At 42.7% G+C, this 16,720-nt stretch overlaps 1 protein-coding gene across 1 annotated transcript in view; it reads left to right on the plus strand.

The window, feature by feature from the left end:
• Window positions 1–16,720, plus strand: part of LOC140197097 (sperm flagellar protein 1-like) — an 88,825-nt gene that overhangs the window by 18,327 nt on the left and 53,778 nt on the right. Inside the window, exon 4 of the mRNA XM_072257012.1 lies at window positions 8,085–8,196. Within this exon, the coding sequence (XP_072113113.1) occupies window positions 8,085–8,196 (112 nt within the window). The remainder of the gene's footprint in view (window positions 1–8,084; window positions 8,197–16,720) is intronic.

Here is a 16,720-nt window from a genome sequence, read left to right on the forward strand (position 1 = left end):
TGTAAAGTTAGTCAGCTCTATCTTGGGTATTGGCCTCCATAGTATCCAAGAGATCTTCGAGGAGCAGTGCCTCAGAAAAGCGGCATCCTTTATCAAGGACTCCCCCCATCATCCAGGATGTGCCCTCTTCTCATTGTTACTGTCAGGAAGGAGGGACAGAAGCCTGAAGGCACACACTCAGCAATTCAGAAACACCTTCTTCCCCTCTGCCATCCGATTCCTAAATGGGCATTGAACCCATAAACATTACCTAATTTTTTAGTATTTCTGTTTTGCATTATTTTTAATCTAACTATTTAATATACATATGTATATACTCACTGTAATTGATTTACATATTTATTTCTTTCTATATTATCATGTACTGCATTGAACTGCTGCTGCTAAGCTAACAAATTTCATGGCACATGCCAGTGATAATAAATCTGATTCTGATTCTGACACAAATGCCTGCTGGTTGCGAGGTGTAATAATTGTTTATTCAATTCCATAGTTGCTGGCTGATCTGCAGAGTTCCTCAAGCAGATTGTGTGCATGGACTTCCAGCATCTGCAGAATTTCTTGTGTTTAGATCAAACAATGATAGTATTGGATTATTCTACTTTGGCAATGTAATTTGTTGTGGAAGTTCAAATTCAAGGTCATGTTTATCGTATTAGGCTATAGCTGACATGAAAGTCAGCCTTTTGCAGCAGCAACAGAATATATTACAAGATGAGAACAAGTAATACATACACATAGTGGCAGTCTCAGTCAGGTACATCCTTTCCCTAATGAAGTGGCCACTGAGTACATGTTCTTGGCCTCCTGCTGCTGAAGCTCATTCACTACAAGGTCCGACATGTTGCATGTTCAAAGATATTCTTTTGTATGACACTGTTATATCGCGTGGTTATTTACCTTACTGTCACCTTCCTGATAGCTTGAGTCAGTCTGGTCATTCCCCTCTTACCTAGACTCATAGAGTCATTGAAAAGTACAGCACAGAAACAGTCCCTTTGGCCCATCTACTCCATGCTGATCCATTCAAACCGCCTATTGACCTGAACCAGGACCATAGCCCTCCATATCCCAACTATCCATGTACCCATCCAAACTTTGCTTAAACGTTGAAATTGAGCTCACGTGCACCACTTCCGCTGGTAGGTCAATCCACATCCACACCACCCTCTGAGTGTCCCCACATGTACCCCTTCAACTTATCACCTTTCACTCTTAACCCAGCCAACCTCAGTGGAAACAGCCTGCTTGCATTTACCCTGTCTATACCCCTCATAATTTTGTATACCTCAATTAAATCTCTTCTCAATCTTCAATGTTCCAAGAAATAAAGTCCTAACCTATTCAATCTTTCCTTGTAACTCAGGTCCTCCAGACCCAGCAACACTTATAAATTTTCTCTGTACTCTTTAAACCTTATTTACATCTTTCCTGCCGGTAGGTGACAAAAACTGCACACGATACTCCAAATTAGGCCTCTCGACTGTCTTATACAACTTCAACATAACATCCCATCTCCTGTACTCAGTACATTGATTTGTGAAGGCCAATATGCCAAAAGCTTTCTTTATGGCCCTATTAACCTGTGATGCCACTTTCAATTAATTGTGGACCTGTATTTCCAGATCATTTTGTTCCACTGCATTCATTAATGCCCTACCATTCACTGTGTAAGACCTACTCTGGTTGGTCCTATCGAAGTGCAACACCTCGCACTTGTCTGCATTAAGTTCCATCTGTCATTTTTCAGCCCATTTTTCCAGCTGGTCCAGATCCCACTACAAGCCAGGATAGTTTTCCTTGCTGTCCACTACATCCCCAATCTTGGTGTCATCTGCAAATCTGCTGATCCAGTTAAGCATATTATCATTCAGATAGTTGATACAGATGACAAACGATAACAAATCTAGTACTGATTCCTGGGCCACACCACTAATCACAGGTCTCCAGTTAGAGAGGAAACCATCTACTACCGCTCCATGGTTTCTCCCACAAAGCCAATCTCTAAACCAATTTGCTACTTCAACTTGAATGCTGAGTGGATGAACCTTCTTGACCAACCTCCCATTCGCGACCTTGTCAAATGTCTTGCTAAAGTCCATATAGACAACATCAACTGCCTTGCCTTTATCAATTTTCCTGGTGACTTCCTCGAAAAACTCTAAACGATTAGTTAGGCACAACCTACCATACACAAAGCCATGCTGACTATCCTTAATCAGTCCATGTCTATCCAAATACTCATATATCCACTTCCTTAGAATAACTTACAATAACATTTCCACTAATGATGTCAGGCTCATGGGCCTAAAATTTCCTGGTTTATTTTTGGAGCCTTTCTTAAACAGTGGAACAAATTGGCTATCCTCCAATCTTCCGGTCCCTCACCTTTGACTAAGGATGATTTAAATATCTTTGCTAGGGCCCCGGCAATTTCTGCACCTGCCTTCTGTACGGTCCGAGGGAACAGCTTGTTAGGCCCTGCGGGTTTATACACCTGATTTGGTTCAAAACAGTAAAAACATCCTCCTCTGTAATCTGTATAGAGTCCACGAAGTTGATGTTGTTTTACCTCACTTCTATTAACTCTGTGTCCGTCTCCTGAGTGCAAAAAATGATGCAAAAATGCATTTAAGATTTCCCCCATCTCTGTTGGTTCCACGCATTGGTTATCATTACCAAAGGACCAATTTTGTCTCTTGCATACTTAACATATCTGTAGTATCCCTAAGGATTCTCCTTTACCTTGCCTGCTAGGACAACCTCATTCCTTCTTTAAGCCATCCTAATTACTTTCTTAAGTGTTCTCTTGCATTTCTTATACTCCATAAATCACCTCATTTGTTCCTACCTGCCTAAATTAGCAGACAAACAAATGGCAGATGAACTTAATGGGTACTTATTAGATTATGAAGACATGCAGTCCTCTTTTATTGTCATTTAGTAATGCATGCATTAAGAAATGATACAATATTTCCTCCAGTGTGATATCACAAAACACAGGACAGACTAAGACTAAAAAAAACTAACAAAACCACATAATTATAACATATAGTTACAACAGTGCAAAAATACCATAACTTGATGAAGAAGTCCATGAGCACAGTAAAAAGTTCAAAGTCTCTCAAATGTCCAACATCTCACGCAGACGGGAGAAGGAAGAAAAACCTCCCTGCCATTCCCGACCACGGTCCGGCTCCGAGTCATCTGAAAACTTCGAGCTCTGATCAGTTCTCCGACACTGAGTACTGAGTGCCATCTCTGTCCGAACGATTCGACCTCCATCTCGGTCGCCAACAGCAGGCAAAGCCAGGGATTTTGAGGCCTTCCCTCCGAAGATTCCCAATCACGCAGTAACAACAGCAGCGAACTGGCGTTTCAGAAATTTTTCCAGATGTTCCTCTGTGCTTTCACATCTGTCTCCATCAAATCAGAATTGTCCACAGCCCCTATTTAACGGATACGATATCATTTTTCACCAGAGGGCTGTGCACGCGCGGCGCGCTGCTCTCTCTCCTCCTGCCAGTCTTCACTGTGGAAGACACGAGTGTTGTACCAGAGGTCCATGAGTGTCATGAAACTGGAGTGAGTACCATTGCTATTACAAAGGAAAAAGTACGAGGCAAACCCAAAGGTCTTAAGATGGATAAGTCACCTGGGCCAGATGGACTACATACCAGAGTCCTGAGAGAGGTTGCTGAAAAGATAACAGATGCATTGGTCATGATCTTTCAAGAATCAGTTGATTCTGGCGTGGTCCTGGAGGACTAGAAGGTTGCAAATGTCACTTCACTCTTTAAGAAGGGAGGAAAGCAGAAGAAATGAAATTATAGGTTGTTAGCCTAACCTCAGTGGTTGGGAATGTGTTGGAGTCTATTATTAAGGATGAGGTTTCGAGGTACTTGGAGATTAATGATAAAATAAGTCAGTCAGCATGGTTTCTGTAAAGGGCAATCTTGCCTGACAAATCTATTAGAGTTTTTCAAGGAAGTAACAAGCAGGATGGACAAAGGAGAGGGAATAGCTGTCACTTACTTAGATTTTCAGAAGGTGTTCAATAAGGTGCCACACATGAAGCTGAGCTGCTTAACGAGATAAAATCCCTTGCTGTTACAGGAAAAATACAGGTTTGCTATCGCATTCTTACATGATGTTTTGCTGCAGTAGTACAGTGCAGGCATAAGAAATTACTATAACTTAAAATAAAAAATAAATACTGTAATTAGTGGAAAAAAAAGGAATAGTGAGGTTCATGAACCATTTATAACTATGATGGCAGAGGGGAAGAAACCACTCCTAAAATGTTGAGTGTTCGTCTTTAGCCTCCTGTACCTCCTCCCCAATGTTAGTAATGACAAGACGTTCTGGAACCCTCTGCAGCATTTTTTGATGCTATGTCTTGACACTTCCTTACTAGATAGTGATGCAACTAGTCAGACTGCTCTCCATAGTACATCTGTAGAAATTCGTGTGGAACTACAATATGCCTCTTTTTCAAAATTCTCCGTCATTGAGAGTAACAGATCTAGGTCCTTCAGTTCACTACGTCCACATGGACCAATAAACATCCATGTTTTAATTAAGTTAGTCCTGTGGTAACTCATTTTATTCTCCCCATAGTCCCATCAGCTCTCTTTACCTCTTTGTCAAGTTTCCCTAGGATCTTTTATAAAATCTTCCCTTATTCTTCTAAACTCCGAGGAACATAGGTCTTTTTTATAAGCTGTGCTTCTGATAGGACAACCCTTTCATCCCAGAAATTAACCCTGTGAATCTCTTTTGGACAATCTCAAAGTTCAAAGATCAAAGTACCCACATATCTGCATGTTAAACCCTGACATTAATTTTCTTGCTGGCATACTAAATAAATCCAATAGTCATAATAGAATCAATGAAAGAATGCACAAATAGGACAGACAAAAAGAAGTGAAAAAGAAATATTAACCATAACAATAATAAATGAATAAACAATAAGTATTGAGAACGTGAAGAATCCTTGAAAGTAAGTCTATAGATTGTGGCGCAAACAACAGGAATTCTGCAGATGCTGGAAATTCAAGCAACACACATAAAAGTTGCTGGTGAACGCAATTCCTCCGTCTCCGCCGCATCTGCTGTCAGGATGAGGCTTTTCATTCTAGGACGAGGGAGATGTCTTCCTTTTTTAAAGAAAGGGGCTTCCATTCCTCCACTATCAACTCTGCTCTTAAACGCATCTCCCCCATTTCACGTACATCTGCTCTCACTCCATCCTCCCGCCACCCCACTAGGAATAGGGTTCCCCTGGTCCTCACCTACCACCCCACCAGCCTCCGGGTCCAACATATTATTCTCCATATCTTCCGCCACCTCCAACGGGACCCCACCACTAAGCACATCTTTCCCTCCCCCACTCTCTCTGCATTCCGCAGGGATCGCTCCCTACGCAACTCCCTTGTCCATTCGTCCCCCCCATCCCTCCCCACTGATCTCCCTCCTGGCACTTATCTGTGTAAGCGGAACAAGTGCTACACATGCCCTTACACTTCCTCCCTTACCACCATTCAGGGCCCCAAACAGTCCTTCCAGGTGAGGCAACACTTCACCTGTGAGTCGGCTGGGGTGATATACTGCGTCCGGTGCTCCCGATGTGGCGTTTTATATATTGGTGAGACCCGACGCAGACTGGGAGACCGCTTTGCTGAACATCTACGCTCTGTCTGCCAGAGAAAGCAGGATCTCCCAGTGGCCACACATTTTAATTCCACATCCCATTCCCATTCTGACATGTCTATCCACGGCCTCCTCTACTGTAAAGATGAAGCCACACTCAGGTTGGAGGAACAACACCTGATATTCCGTCTGGGTAGCCTCCAACCTGATGGCATGAACATCGACTTCTCTAACTTCCGCTAACGCCCCACCTTCACCTCGTACCCCATCCGTTACTTATTTTTATACACACATTCTTTCTCTCACTCTCCTTTTTCTCCCTCTGTCCCTCTGAATATACCCCTTGCCCATCCTCTGGTTCCCCCCCCCCCGTCTTTCTTCCCGGACCTCCTGTCCCATGATCCTCTCGTATCCCTTTTGCCCATCACCTGTCCAGCTCTTGGCTCCATCCCTCCCCCTCCTGTCTTCTCCTATCATTTTGGATCTCCCCCTCCCTCTCCAACTTTCAAATCCCTTACTAGCTCTTCCTTCAGTTAGTCCTGACGAAGGGTCTCGGCCTGAAACGTCGACTGCACCTCTTCCTAGAGATGCTGCCTGGCCTGCTGCGTTCACCGGCAACTTTGATGTGTGTTGCTTCTATAGATCGTGGGAACAGTTCAGTGATGGGGCAAGTAGGTTGAGTGAAATTATCTCCTTTGGTTCAAAAGCCTGATGTTTCAGGGGGATAACTATTTCTCTGAACCTGGTGGTGTCACTCCTGAGTCTCCTGTACATTCTTTCTAATGGTAGGAATGAGGAGAGAGCAAGACCTGGGTGGTGGGGGTCCCTGATGATGAGTGCCACTTTCCTGCGACAATGTACTCAATGGTAGCTTTACTCATGATAGATTATCCACTACTTTTTGTAGAATTTTCCATTCAGGGGCATTGATGTTTCCATACCAGGCTGTGATGCAGCTGGTTAATATACTCTCCACCACACACCTATAGAAGCTTGTCAAAGTTTTAGATGTCATACCAAATCTTCGCAACCTTCTAAGTGGAAGCGCTGCTGTGGTTTCTTCATAATTGCACTTACATGCTCGATCCAGGACAGATCCTTCTGAAATGATAACACTGAGGAATTTAAACTTGCTGACCCTCTCCACCTCTGATTTCCCCCCAGTGAGGACTGGCTCATGGACCTTTGCTTTCCTCCTCCTCCTGGAGTCCTTTGTCTTGCTGACATTGAGTAAGAGTTTGTTGTTGTGACACCCCTCAGTCAGATTTTCATTGTCCCTCCTATTTGCTGATTTGTCACCACCTTTGATTCGGCCTACAACAGTGGTACCATCAGCAAACTTAAATACGACATTGGAACTGTGCTTAGCCACCCAGTGTACAGTGAGCTGAGTCGTGAGTTAAGCACACCGATGCTGATGGGGATTGTGGAAGAGACATTGTTGCCAATCCAAACTGACTGGTGTCTGCAAATGAGGAAATCAAGGATCCAATTGCTCAAGGTGGCATTGAGACCAAGGTCTTGAAGCTTATTGATTAGTTTTGAGGGGATAATCTCCAATGCCAGTATATCTTAATTGAGAGGACCAAACTGTGAACTCTGGTCTCTCCAGTAACTACACAACCGTAACAGTACGTACCTGTTTCTGAACTCCAGCTCACTTGCCCAAAAAGCCATTTGCCTTGCTGTCTTCTGCCCCCTGCCTTTCCAATCCTGTTGAAGGGTCTTGGCCCAAAGCATCGATTGTTTATTCCCCACCATAAATGCTGTCTGGCGTGGAGTTCCTCCAACTTTGAGTGTGTGTTGCTGAGGATTTCCAGCAACAGCAGAATCTCTTGCGTTTACCTTTTGTCTTTCTAACCACATGCTTCAACGGCCCATGAAGCTTTTGTTTGTACTCTGCTCGTCTACAAACTTTTTCCATTTACCGCATGACTTCAGGTTTTCCCACATAAAATTCCATTTACAAATTTTTAATTTATGTATTCACTCAACCGAGTTATTCTTGTCACAACTTAGCACAGCACCTCTTTTTATGCCTTTGCTATATCCAACACTCTTCCCCCTCCAGGCCATTAATATAAAGAGCAATAACTTCGGGCTGAGAACTGATCCTTTGGGATTATTTACACTCTTCCAGTCTGCCAAATACCTATTTATTCTGACTGTCATCTCTGTGATAACTAATCTACAGTCCATGTTAACACTAGTGAGTGATGAATAAATAGACAAAATAGCAAATCATGATTATCATGTCCATGAAAGAACGGCTTAGTTATAAATAAATTCCTTAAGAGAGCAGGAAATAGAATTAATACTTCACTATGTCTTCTGAAGAAAAAAGCAGATTTTGTACCGCTGATCTGAATTCATTATCACTGTGAGGGTAATTTTCTCCCTACCTCTTGAAATTCTTTATACTGTGATTTCAGTTTTAATTGCCGAAGTGGTGAAGTGTCACTTTCCCAAGATGGTTGAAATGCACAACTATACTCCAGCCAGCTCAACACAGCAGAAGTTAAGCAACTGGGCTCATCTGAACGGGTAACATGTTATAATGCTTTACAGCACCAGCGATTGGTTGGAAAATCAGGGTTCAATTCCCACTGTTGTCTGTAAGAAGTTTATATGTTCTCATGACCAAGAGGGCCATGGTTCCTCCCAGATTCCAAAGAGTTAGGATGAGTAAATTGGGGGCATGCTATATTGGCACCGGAAGCATGCTGGCACCTGCAAGCTGCTCCCAGTGTACCATGTTGGCCACTGACGCGTATTGAACATTTCACAGAATGTTTTGATGTACATGTGACAAATAAAGCTGATTTTTAATCTTTAATGCACCAGCTATGATGCCTTTAGTGGGAATAATTTAATAAAACAATTCATATGTATTATTTTATCTCCATATCAATCCTATCTACAGTATATTTCTTACTAAACTGAACTGTGTTTATATTTTTGATGTAATGTTACAGTTGTGTTAAGTTATCACATCCCCTTTTAATTTTATATATTCAGGGATTTGTGCCAGAATTTAATTGCCTGTTGCGGTGGGGTGGAAATACATCTCTACCAGAGATGTAAAGTACTTCTTCCCTCTGCTAGCCTGCAGAGGGAAGGCTAACACAGGGAAGCGGTAGCACCCCCACAGTCAAAATCACATGAAACCATGGGAGCAGGTGGTGGATTGTCACATGGCCAACTGGTGCATATCCCAGTTCCTGGTTACGCGACTACTGACACAAGCAGACAATCTCTGAAGAGTATTGATAATGGCTGGGGTCACGTGTCTTGTAAAGACACTGCCCAGGAAAAGACAATAGCAAACTACTTCTGTTTAAAAATTTGCCAAGACTAATCATGGTCATGGGATCATGATCACCTATGACACTGCACATGATGATAATGATTATGTTCCTAAAAGCCCTTGAGAAGATGGTGGCAAGTTGCGTTCTTGAACTGCTGCCGTCCTAAATAGCTTTCAGGTTCCCCTCAAACTGTCCTAATGTGGGTGCATATGTTTTGGAATCAATGTCATTCTATTTTCGTTCACAGCATTTTGTGTGTGTTACTCTGGATTTCCAGTATCTGCAGAAACATCTGTGTTTGTACTTTACATAGGCTCTTACATTTGAAAAAACACACACATAATTCAGGAGGAATTCAGCAGATCAGGACATTATCTACAGAAAAGAAACAGCAATCACACGTTTCCGATCGGCGCCCGTCATCAGGCTTCCATATTCGCTGCCTGACCTGCTGAATTCTGTAGACACTGCCTGGCCTGCTGAGCTCTGCAGACACTGCCTGGCCTGCTGAGTTCTATAGACACTGCCTGACCTGCTGAGTTCTGTAGACACTGCCTGGCCTGCTGAATTCTGTAGACATTGCCCTAAACTGCTGAATTCTGTAGACACTGCCCTAACCTGCTGAGTTCTATAGACACACCTAAGTGAAGTTGCCAACACTTTCTACTCATGTTTGCTCAATGACCTGGTGTTATGCTTTTGAGTTTACTGAGAAATTACAGACAGAGTTACACACTTTAAAAAAAATACTTAAATAATTGTATTAACCCCAACAAATGTTCTGTATGCAATGAAATAACCTCATTAATACAATGAATTATTTTAACAACATAAATTTTAATCAGCTCATTAACTTTATTTTTTCAAATCAAGTAGTGAAGTAGACTGTTTTAGTTATATGTTAATAAGGATTTATTGATTAAAATTTAATTTTGCTGCCAATTACGGGATCGTGATGAATTGCAGAGTGGGGAAATTACCTTTCGATGCTGCATAATTAGACTTTAAACAATTCAGTAGAAAGTGCTTGTTATGGAGAAATGCAGAATATGCCATTGACAACCAATTGAAAGAAAAGGTTAAGAAAGATTTGAGAAACCAGCGATGTTCTTTTTATAGACATAATGTTTTTATTATGTTATAAAGACCACATAAGTTTATAGTGGTTAAAATGTACTCCATATCTGAACAATTCAGAATATTGCTTCATCAGTATACACTTAGTGGCTACTTTATTAGATATCTCCCGTACCTAATAAAACGGTCTCTGAGCATATGTTCACGGTCTTCTATATATTGGCGAGACCCGACGCAGACTGGGAGATCGTTTTGCTGATCACCTACACTCCGTCCGCCAGAGAAAGCAGGATCTCCCAGTGGCCACACATTTTAATTCCACATCCCATTCCCATTCTGATATGTCTATCCACGGCCTCCTCTACTGTAAAGATGAAGCCACACTCAGGTTGGAGGAACAACACCTTATATTCCGCCTGGGTAGCCTCCAAACTGATGGCATGACATTGACTTCGCTAACTTCCGCTAATGCTCCACCTCCCCCTCGTACCCCATCCGTTATTTATTTATATACACACATTCTTTTTCTCTCTTTCCTTTTTCTCTCTTTGTCTCTCTGACTATACCCCTTGCCCATCCTCTGGTTTCCCCCCCGCCTTGTCTTTCTCCCTGGGCCTCCTGTCCCATGATCCTCTCATATCCCTTTTGCCAATCACTTGTCCGGCTCTTGGCTCCTTCTCTCCCCCTCCTGTCTTCTCCGATCATTTTGGATCTCCCCCTCCCCCTCCCACTTTCAAATCTCTTACTAGCGCTTCCTTCAGTTAGTCCTGACGAAGGGTCTCGGCCCGAAACGTCAACTGTACCTCTTCCTACAGATGCTGCCTGGCCTGCTGCGTTCACCAGCAACTTTGATGTGTATTGCTTGAATTTCCAGCATCTGCAGAATTCATCGTGTTTGCAATACTGATACATATGACTTTTGCTTCTCCCTCTCAAATTGCAATATGAATTCAATATGATCACTGTCTCCTCAGGGTTCCTTTACATTAAGCTCCCTAATAAGGTCTGGGTTATTACACAACACCCAATCGAAGAGCAGGCTCAAGTACAAGCTGCTCTAAAAAGCCATCACATAGGCATTCAACAAATTCCCTCTCTTGCAATCTGACACCAACCTGATTTTCCCCAATCTCCTTGCATATTGAACTCTCCCATTACAATTGTCATTACCCTTATTACAAGCCTTTTCCAGCTCCCTTTGCAATCTGAACCCCACATCCTGGCTATGACTTGGAGGCCTATATATCATTCCCATAATGGTTTTTTTACCCTTGCAATTTCTTAACTCCATCCACAAAGATTCAACATTCTCTGACCCTATGTCACCTCTTTCTAAAGGTGTAATTCCATCTCTTACCAAAAGAACCACACCACCGTCTATACCTTTCTGCCTGTCCTTTTGATACAAAGAATATCCTTTGATATTAAGTTCCCAACTATGGACTGCTTTCAGCCATGACTCAGTGATGTCTGCAACGTCATAGTGACCAATCTGTAATTGCAACACGAGTTCATCCACCTTATTCCAAATGCTACACACAGTTAAATACAGCACCTTTGGTCCTGCATTCTTTACCCTTTTGAATTTTGCCTCTGTGGTACAATTTATCTCTTTGCTCTGTCTGCATTTGTACCCAATCATTGGCTTGTCCTTCCTTACATTCATGTTACAGCCATCAACTACGTGTAAACCTTCCGGCTCTTCCTCAGCTCTATCATACTGGTTGCCATCCCCCCGCCATGTTAGATTAAACCACTCCCAGTAGCTCTAGTAAATCTGTCTTCAAGAATATTGGTACCCCTCAGATTCAAGTGCAACCTATCCCTTTTGTACAGGTTCCACCTGCTACAGAAGAGGTCCCAATTATCCAGAAATCTGAATCCCTGTCCCCGCTCCAATTCTTCAGCATTTATCAGCCATCTTATTCTATTCCTACCCTCTCTGTCGCATGGCACAAGCAGCAAGCCCAAGATTACTACCTTTGAGGTCCTGCTTCTCAGCATCCTTCCCAACTCCCTGTATTCTTTTTTCAGGTCCTCCTCCCTTTTTCTTCCTATGGTATTGGTACCGACACGTATCATGACTTATGGCTGTTCAGCCTTCCTTTTCAGGAAATTGTGGGCGCGTCCAGAAACATCTCCGATCCTGGCCCATGGGAGGCAAGCTACCATCTGTGTTTTTTTTTGCATTTGCAGAATCGCCTAACTGTCCTCCTGACTATATAGAGTCCCCTATTACTGCTGTCGCCCTCTTCAATTCCCTACCCTTCTGAGACTCAGTGCCAGAGGCATGGCCCCTGTTGCTTCCCCCAAGTAGGTCATATTCCCCCCCAAACAGTATTCAAAATGGAAGTCTTATTGCATCCTACCTCCACAGGGTAGATGATGGTCTTCCAGTCAGCTTCTTTACATTTTAGCCTCTTCCACACGTGGGCAGCCTCCACTCTTTCCTCCCATGGAATAATTAACTCAATGAGGAGGACTGACTTGGCAGCCTTAGAACACAGTACCTAGTCTAGGCAGAGTGAGAAACTGTAGCTGTCTGCCGAGATCTGCCCTTGTGTTCCACTCCTTGCCCGATGAGAGGAGTCCTGAAGCAGCTTTTGGGCGGGTGCATTCAGCACTCTTATCAGCCTTAACAAATGGGATGAGTTGTTGTCCTGCTCAGAAAAGGCTGCTTCTCGCATCCTGCTTACAGGTCTCCAGGATCTCCATGAGAATCTGTCAACCTCCTCATTAAATACACCCAATGACTTGGCCTCCACAGCCATACGTGGCAATAAATTCCACAGATTCACCACCTTTTGACTAAAGAAAAAATCCTCCTCATCTCTATTTTCAATTGTCTTCCCTCTATTCTGAGGCTGTGCCTTCTGGTCCTGGACTCTTCCACTATAGGAAACAACCTCTCCATATCTGCTCTTTCTAGATCTTTCAATATTCAATAGGTTTCAAAGAGATCCCCCTCATTCTTCTAAACTCCAGCAAGTACACGCCCAGAGCCATTAAACACACCTCAATAACCCTTTCATTCCTGGAACCTCTTGTGAAAAATGCCAGCACATTTTTTCTTAGATAAGGTGCCCAAAACGGTTCTCAATAGTCCAAGTGCAGGTGTAACCAATGCCTTATAACACATCAACATTACATCCTTGCTTTTATATTCTGGTACTCTCAAAATGAATGCTAATATTGCATTTGCCTTCCTCACCACTGACTTAACCTGCAAGTTAACATTTACTGAGATGCCTCTTGGCACATTTTTATTTGGATTGGCTTTATTTTGATTTTGATGAGAACAAACTCATAGACCGTGACTTGCAACACACACAAAATGCTGGAGGAACTCAGCAGGCCAGGCGGCACCTATGGAAAAAAGTTTAGTCTGTGTTTTGGGCTGAAACCCTTCAGCAGGACTATGACCTGTATCATCATGCCTTGCAACAGAAAAGGTGCTATCTTTCCAAAGCACTTTCTGTGAGGAGCTTTCAGAGACTATTTGAGACACACACCACTGAGAACATTTAATAGGCAGTGGGAGCTTGTGCTCTACAATATGTTTACCAATCCTCATTGCCTTCCTATTTGTGAATACAACAATTTAAGAATCTTTGTACTGATTACAAATTCCCCCCTTATATTCTGCAGTCTGTTCAGTGATCTGTCCCTGTGTTGGAAGATCATTTTTCAATTTCTCACTTTCAGAAGACAGCACCCACATCCATTATTCACTCCATTTTTGACTCAGAAATCTCTTAGTTTAACCTCTCATGCTAGAATATTCAACATAAGCTCCATTCACCCTTTAGCGTTTAGAAGACTAAAAAGGGGAATTGATTGAAATATCAATCACACTCTAGGAAATAAAGTCCTAACCTGTTCAACCTTCCCCAATAACACGACTGCTCATCCAACCTGGAAAATCTAGCAGTCCAATGTCATCCATTTTATCTGCTGAGGGGATTTCCCACCATTATCCTTGTCGTGCTGTACATTCCACCTCAGGTCAACGTTTTGCAATCAATGTAGAAGCTAAGCACTGTGATCCACAGGCACAAACTGTGCCTACCCTATCATCATGGGGTTTTCAACCAGACCAGCTTGAAAATGTCTCTGAACAACTACCACCAACACATTACCTGCAGAACCAGAGGAGCCAACACACTTGACCGCTGTTATGCCACCATCAAGAATGCTTACTGTAAGATCACACACCCACGCTTTGGAAAGTCCAATCACCTAGTTGGACATCTACTCCTGGCATATAGGCAGGAACTAAAGTCTGCAACGCCAGTGGTGAGGACCAAGGAGATATAGGTGAGGGAACACTTATGGGACACTTATTGGACTGCCTTAAGTCAGTGGACTGGATAATATTCAGGGATTCATCTTCAAATCTGAATGAATATGCTACGGTTGTCACTTACTTCATCAAGACCTGTGTGGACGAGTGCATGCCTTCGAGAACATTCTGGATATACTGAAACTAAAAGACATAGATGAACCAAGAGATCCATAGTCTGCTGAGGGCTACATCTGTAGCATTCAAGACGGATGTTCGAGACTATACCAGAAATCCAGGGACAACCTATGGAAAGCTAATTTAGGAGCAAAATAAAAACAATTCCAAATGAAGTTAGAGATGGCAGAGTTTGCAGGCCATTACTTCCTACAAACCAAAACCTAACATCATGAATGGCTATAATGCTTTGCTGCCAGACGAGCTCAACGCCCTTTATGTATGCTTTGAAAGAGAGAACTAAACTACACCTGTGCGAATCCTTGCAGCATCTGATGACCCTATGATCTCTGTCTCGGAGGGGTGCTGTCTGAACATCTTTCAAGCGGGTGAACCCTGATGTCATGCCTGGTAGCTCACTGAAAACCTGTGCCAAGCAACTGGTGGATGTGTTCAAGGATGTCTTCAATCTCTCGCAGCAGTAGTCAGAAGTTTTGACCCGCTTCAAAAGGGTGACAATAATACCATTGCCCAAGAAGAGCAGGGAGAGTTGCTTTAATGACTATTGCCCAATGTCGCTTACATCTACTGTGATGAAGTGCTTTGACAGGTTGGTCATGGTCAGAATCAACTCCTACCTAAGCAAGAACCTGGATCTGCTGCAATTTGCCTATCGCCACAATAGGTTCACAGTGGATGCAATCTCACTGGCTCTCCACTTGGCCTTGTATCACCTGGACAATAGCAATACCTATGTCAGGCAGTTGTTTATCGACTACAGGTCAGTGTTCAACACAATCATACCCTCTAATCAACAAAAGTCCAAAACCTGGGCCTCTGTACCTCCTTCTGCAAATGGATCTTTGAATTCCTCACTGAGAAACCACAATCAGTGTGCATCTAACATCTTCTCATTGACAATCAACACTGGTGCACCTCAAGGATGTGTGCTTAGCCCACAGCTCCACTCTCTCTACACCTACCACTGTGTGGCTAGGCACAGCTCAAATAGCATCTATAAATTTGCCAATGACAGAACTATTGTTGGCAGAATTACAGATGGTGACAAGGATACTTACAGAGGTGAGAAAAATCACCTGGTTGAGTGGTGTCGCAGCAACAATCTTGCACTCAATGTCAGTAAGACCAAGTAATTGATTATGGACTTAAGGAATGGGAAGTCGAAGGAACACACACCAGTCCTCATTGAGGGACCAGCAGTGGAAAGGATGAGCAGTTTCAAATTCCTGTGTATCAGCATCTCTGAAGATCTGTCTTGGGCCCAACATATTGATGCATTTACAAAGAAGGCCCAACAGTGGCTATATTTCATTAGGAGTTTGAGGATACTTTGTATATCATGAAAGACTCTCAAAAATTTCTACAGATGTACCTTGGAGAGAATTCTAACTGGTTGCATCACTGCTTGGTATGGAGGAGCCATGACACAGAATTGGAAAAAAACTGCAGAAAGTTGTAAACACAACCAGCTCCATCTTAGCTCTACTCTCTCCAGTATGGAGAACACTTTCAAAAGGCGATGTCTTAAAAAGGCAACATCCATCACCCAGGACATGTCTCTTCTCATTATTACCATCAAATAGGAGTTACAGGAGCCTGAAGACGTATACTCAATGTTTCAAAAACAGCTTCTTCCCCTCTGCCATCGGATTTCTGAATAGACAATACCTCAGTAATTTTTTGCTCTATTTTTGCACTACTTATTTAATTTATTTTAAATATATTTACTTTTTATTGTAGTTTAAAAACCACGACATTACTTATTGCATCCAGTGCTCCTGTTGTGTCGTCCTCTATATCGGTGAGACCAGGCGCAAATCGGGCAACCACTTTGCTGGGCATGTTCACTCTATCTTGTTGTGTATGTAATATTTTAGTAATATTGTAAATATATTGTTCGATTAAGCATTCTTGTTTTGTTACATGTAAAATTACATGAATTGCGTACATCATGACGCTACCAAGTCATACATGTGCGTCTCATCAATGCAACATGGAAGATACATCACAGCTTGGTGTGACAACAGCTCTGCCCATGATCACAAGTGTGTGTCTGGAACACGCTGCTAAGAGAGGTGGAGCAGGTATAATAGCAGTGTCTAAGAGGCATTCAGGCAGATAAGATTAGTTTAATTTGATGTCAAAGCCAGTACAGACATCACAAGCTAAAGGGTCTTTTCCTGTCCTGTACTGTTCTATGTTC

Source organism: Mobula birostris, chromosome 4, assembly GCF_030028105.1.
Source record: "Mobula birostris isolate sMobBir1 chromosome 4, sMobBir1.hap1, whole genome shotgun sequence".
Lineage (NCBI taxonomy): Eukaryota > Metazoa > Chordata > Chondrichthyes > Myliobatiformes > Myliobatidae > Mobula > Mobula birostris.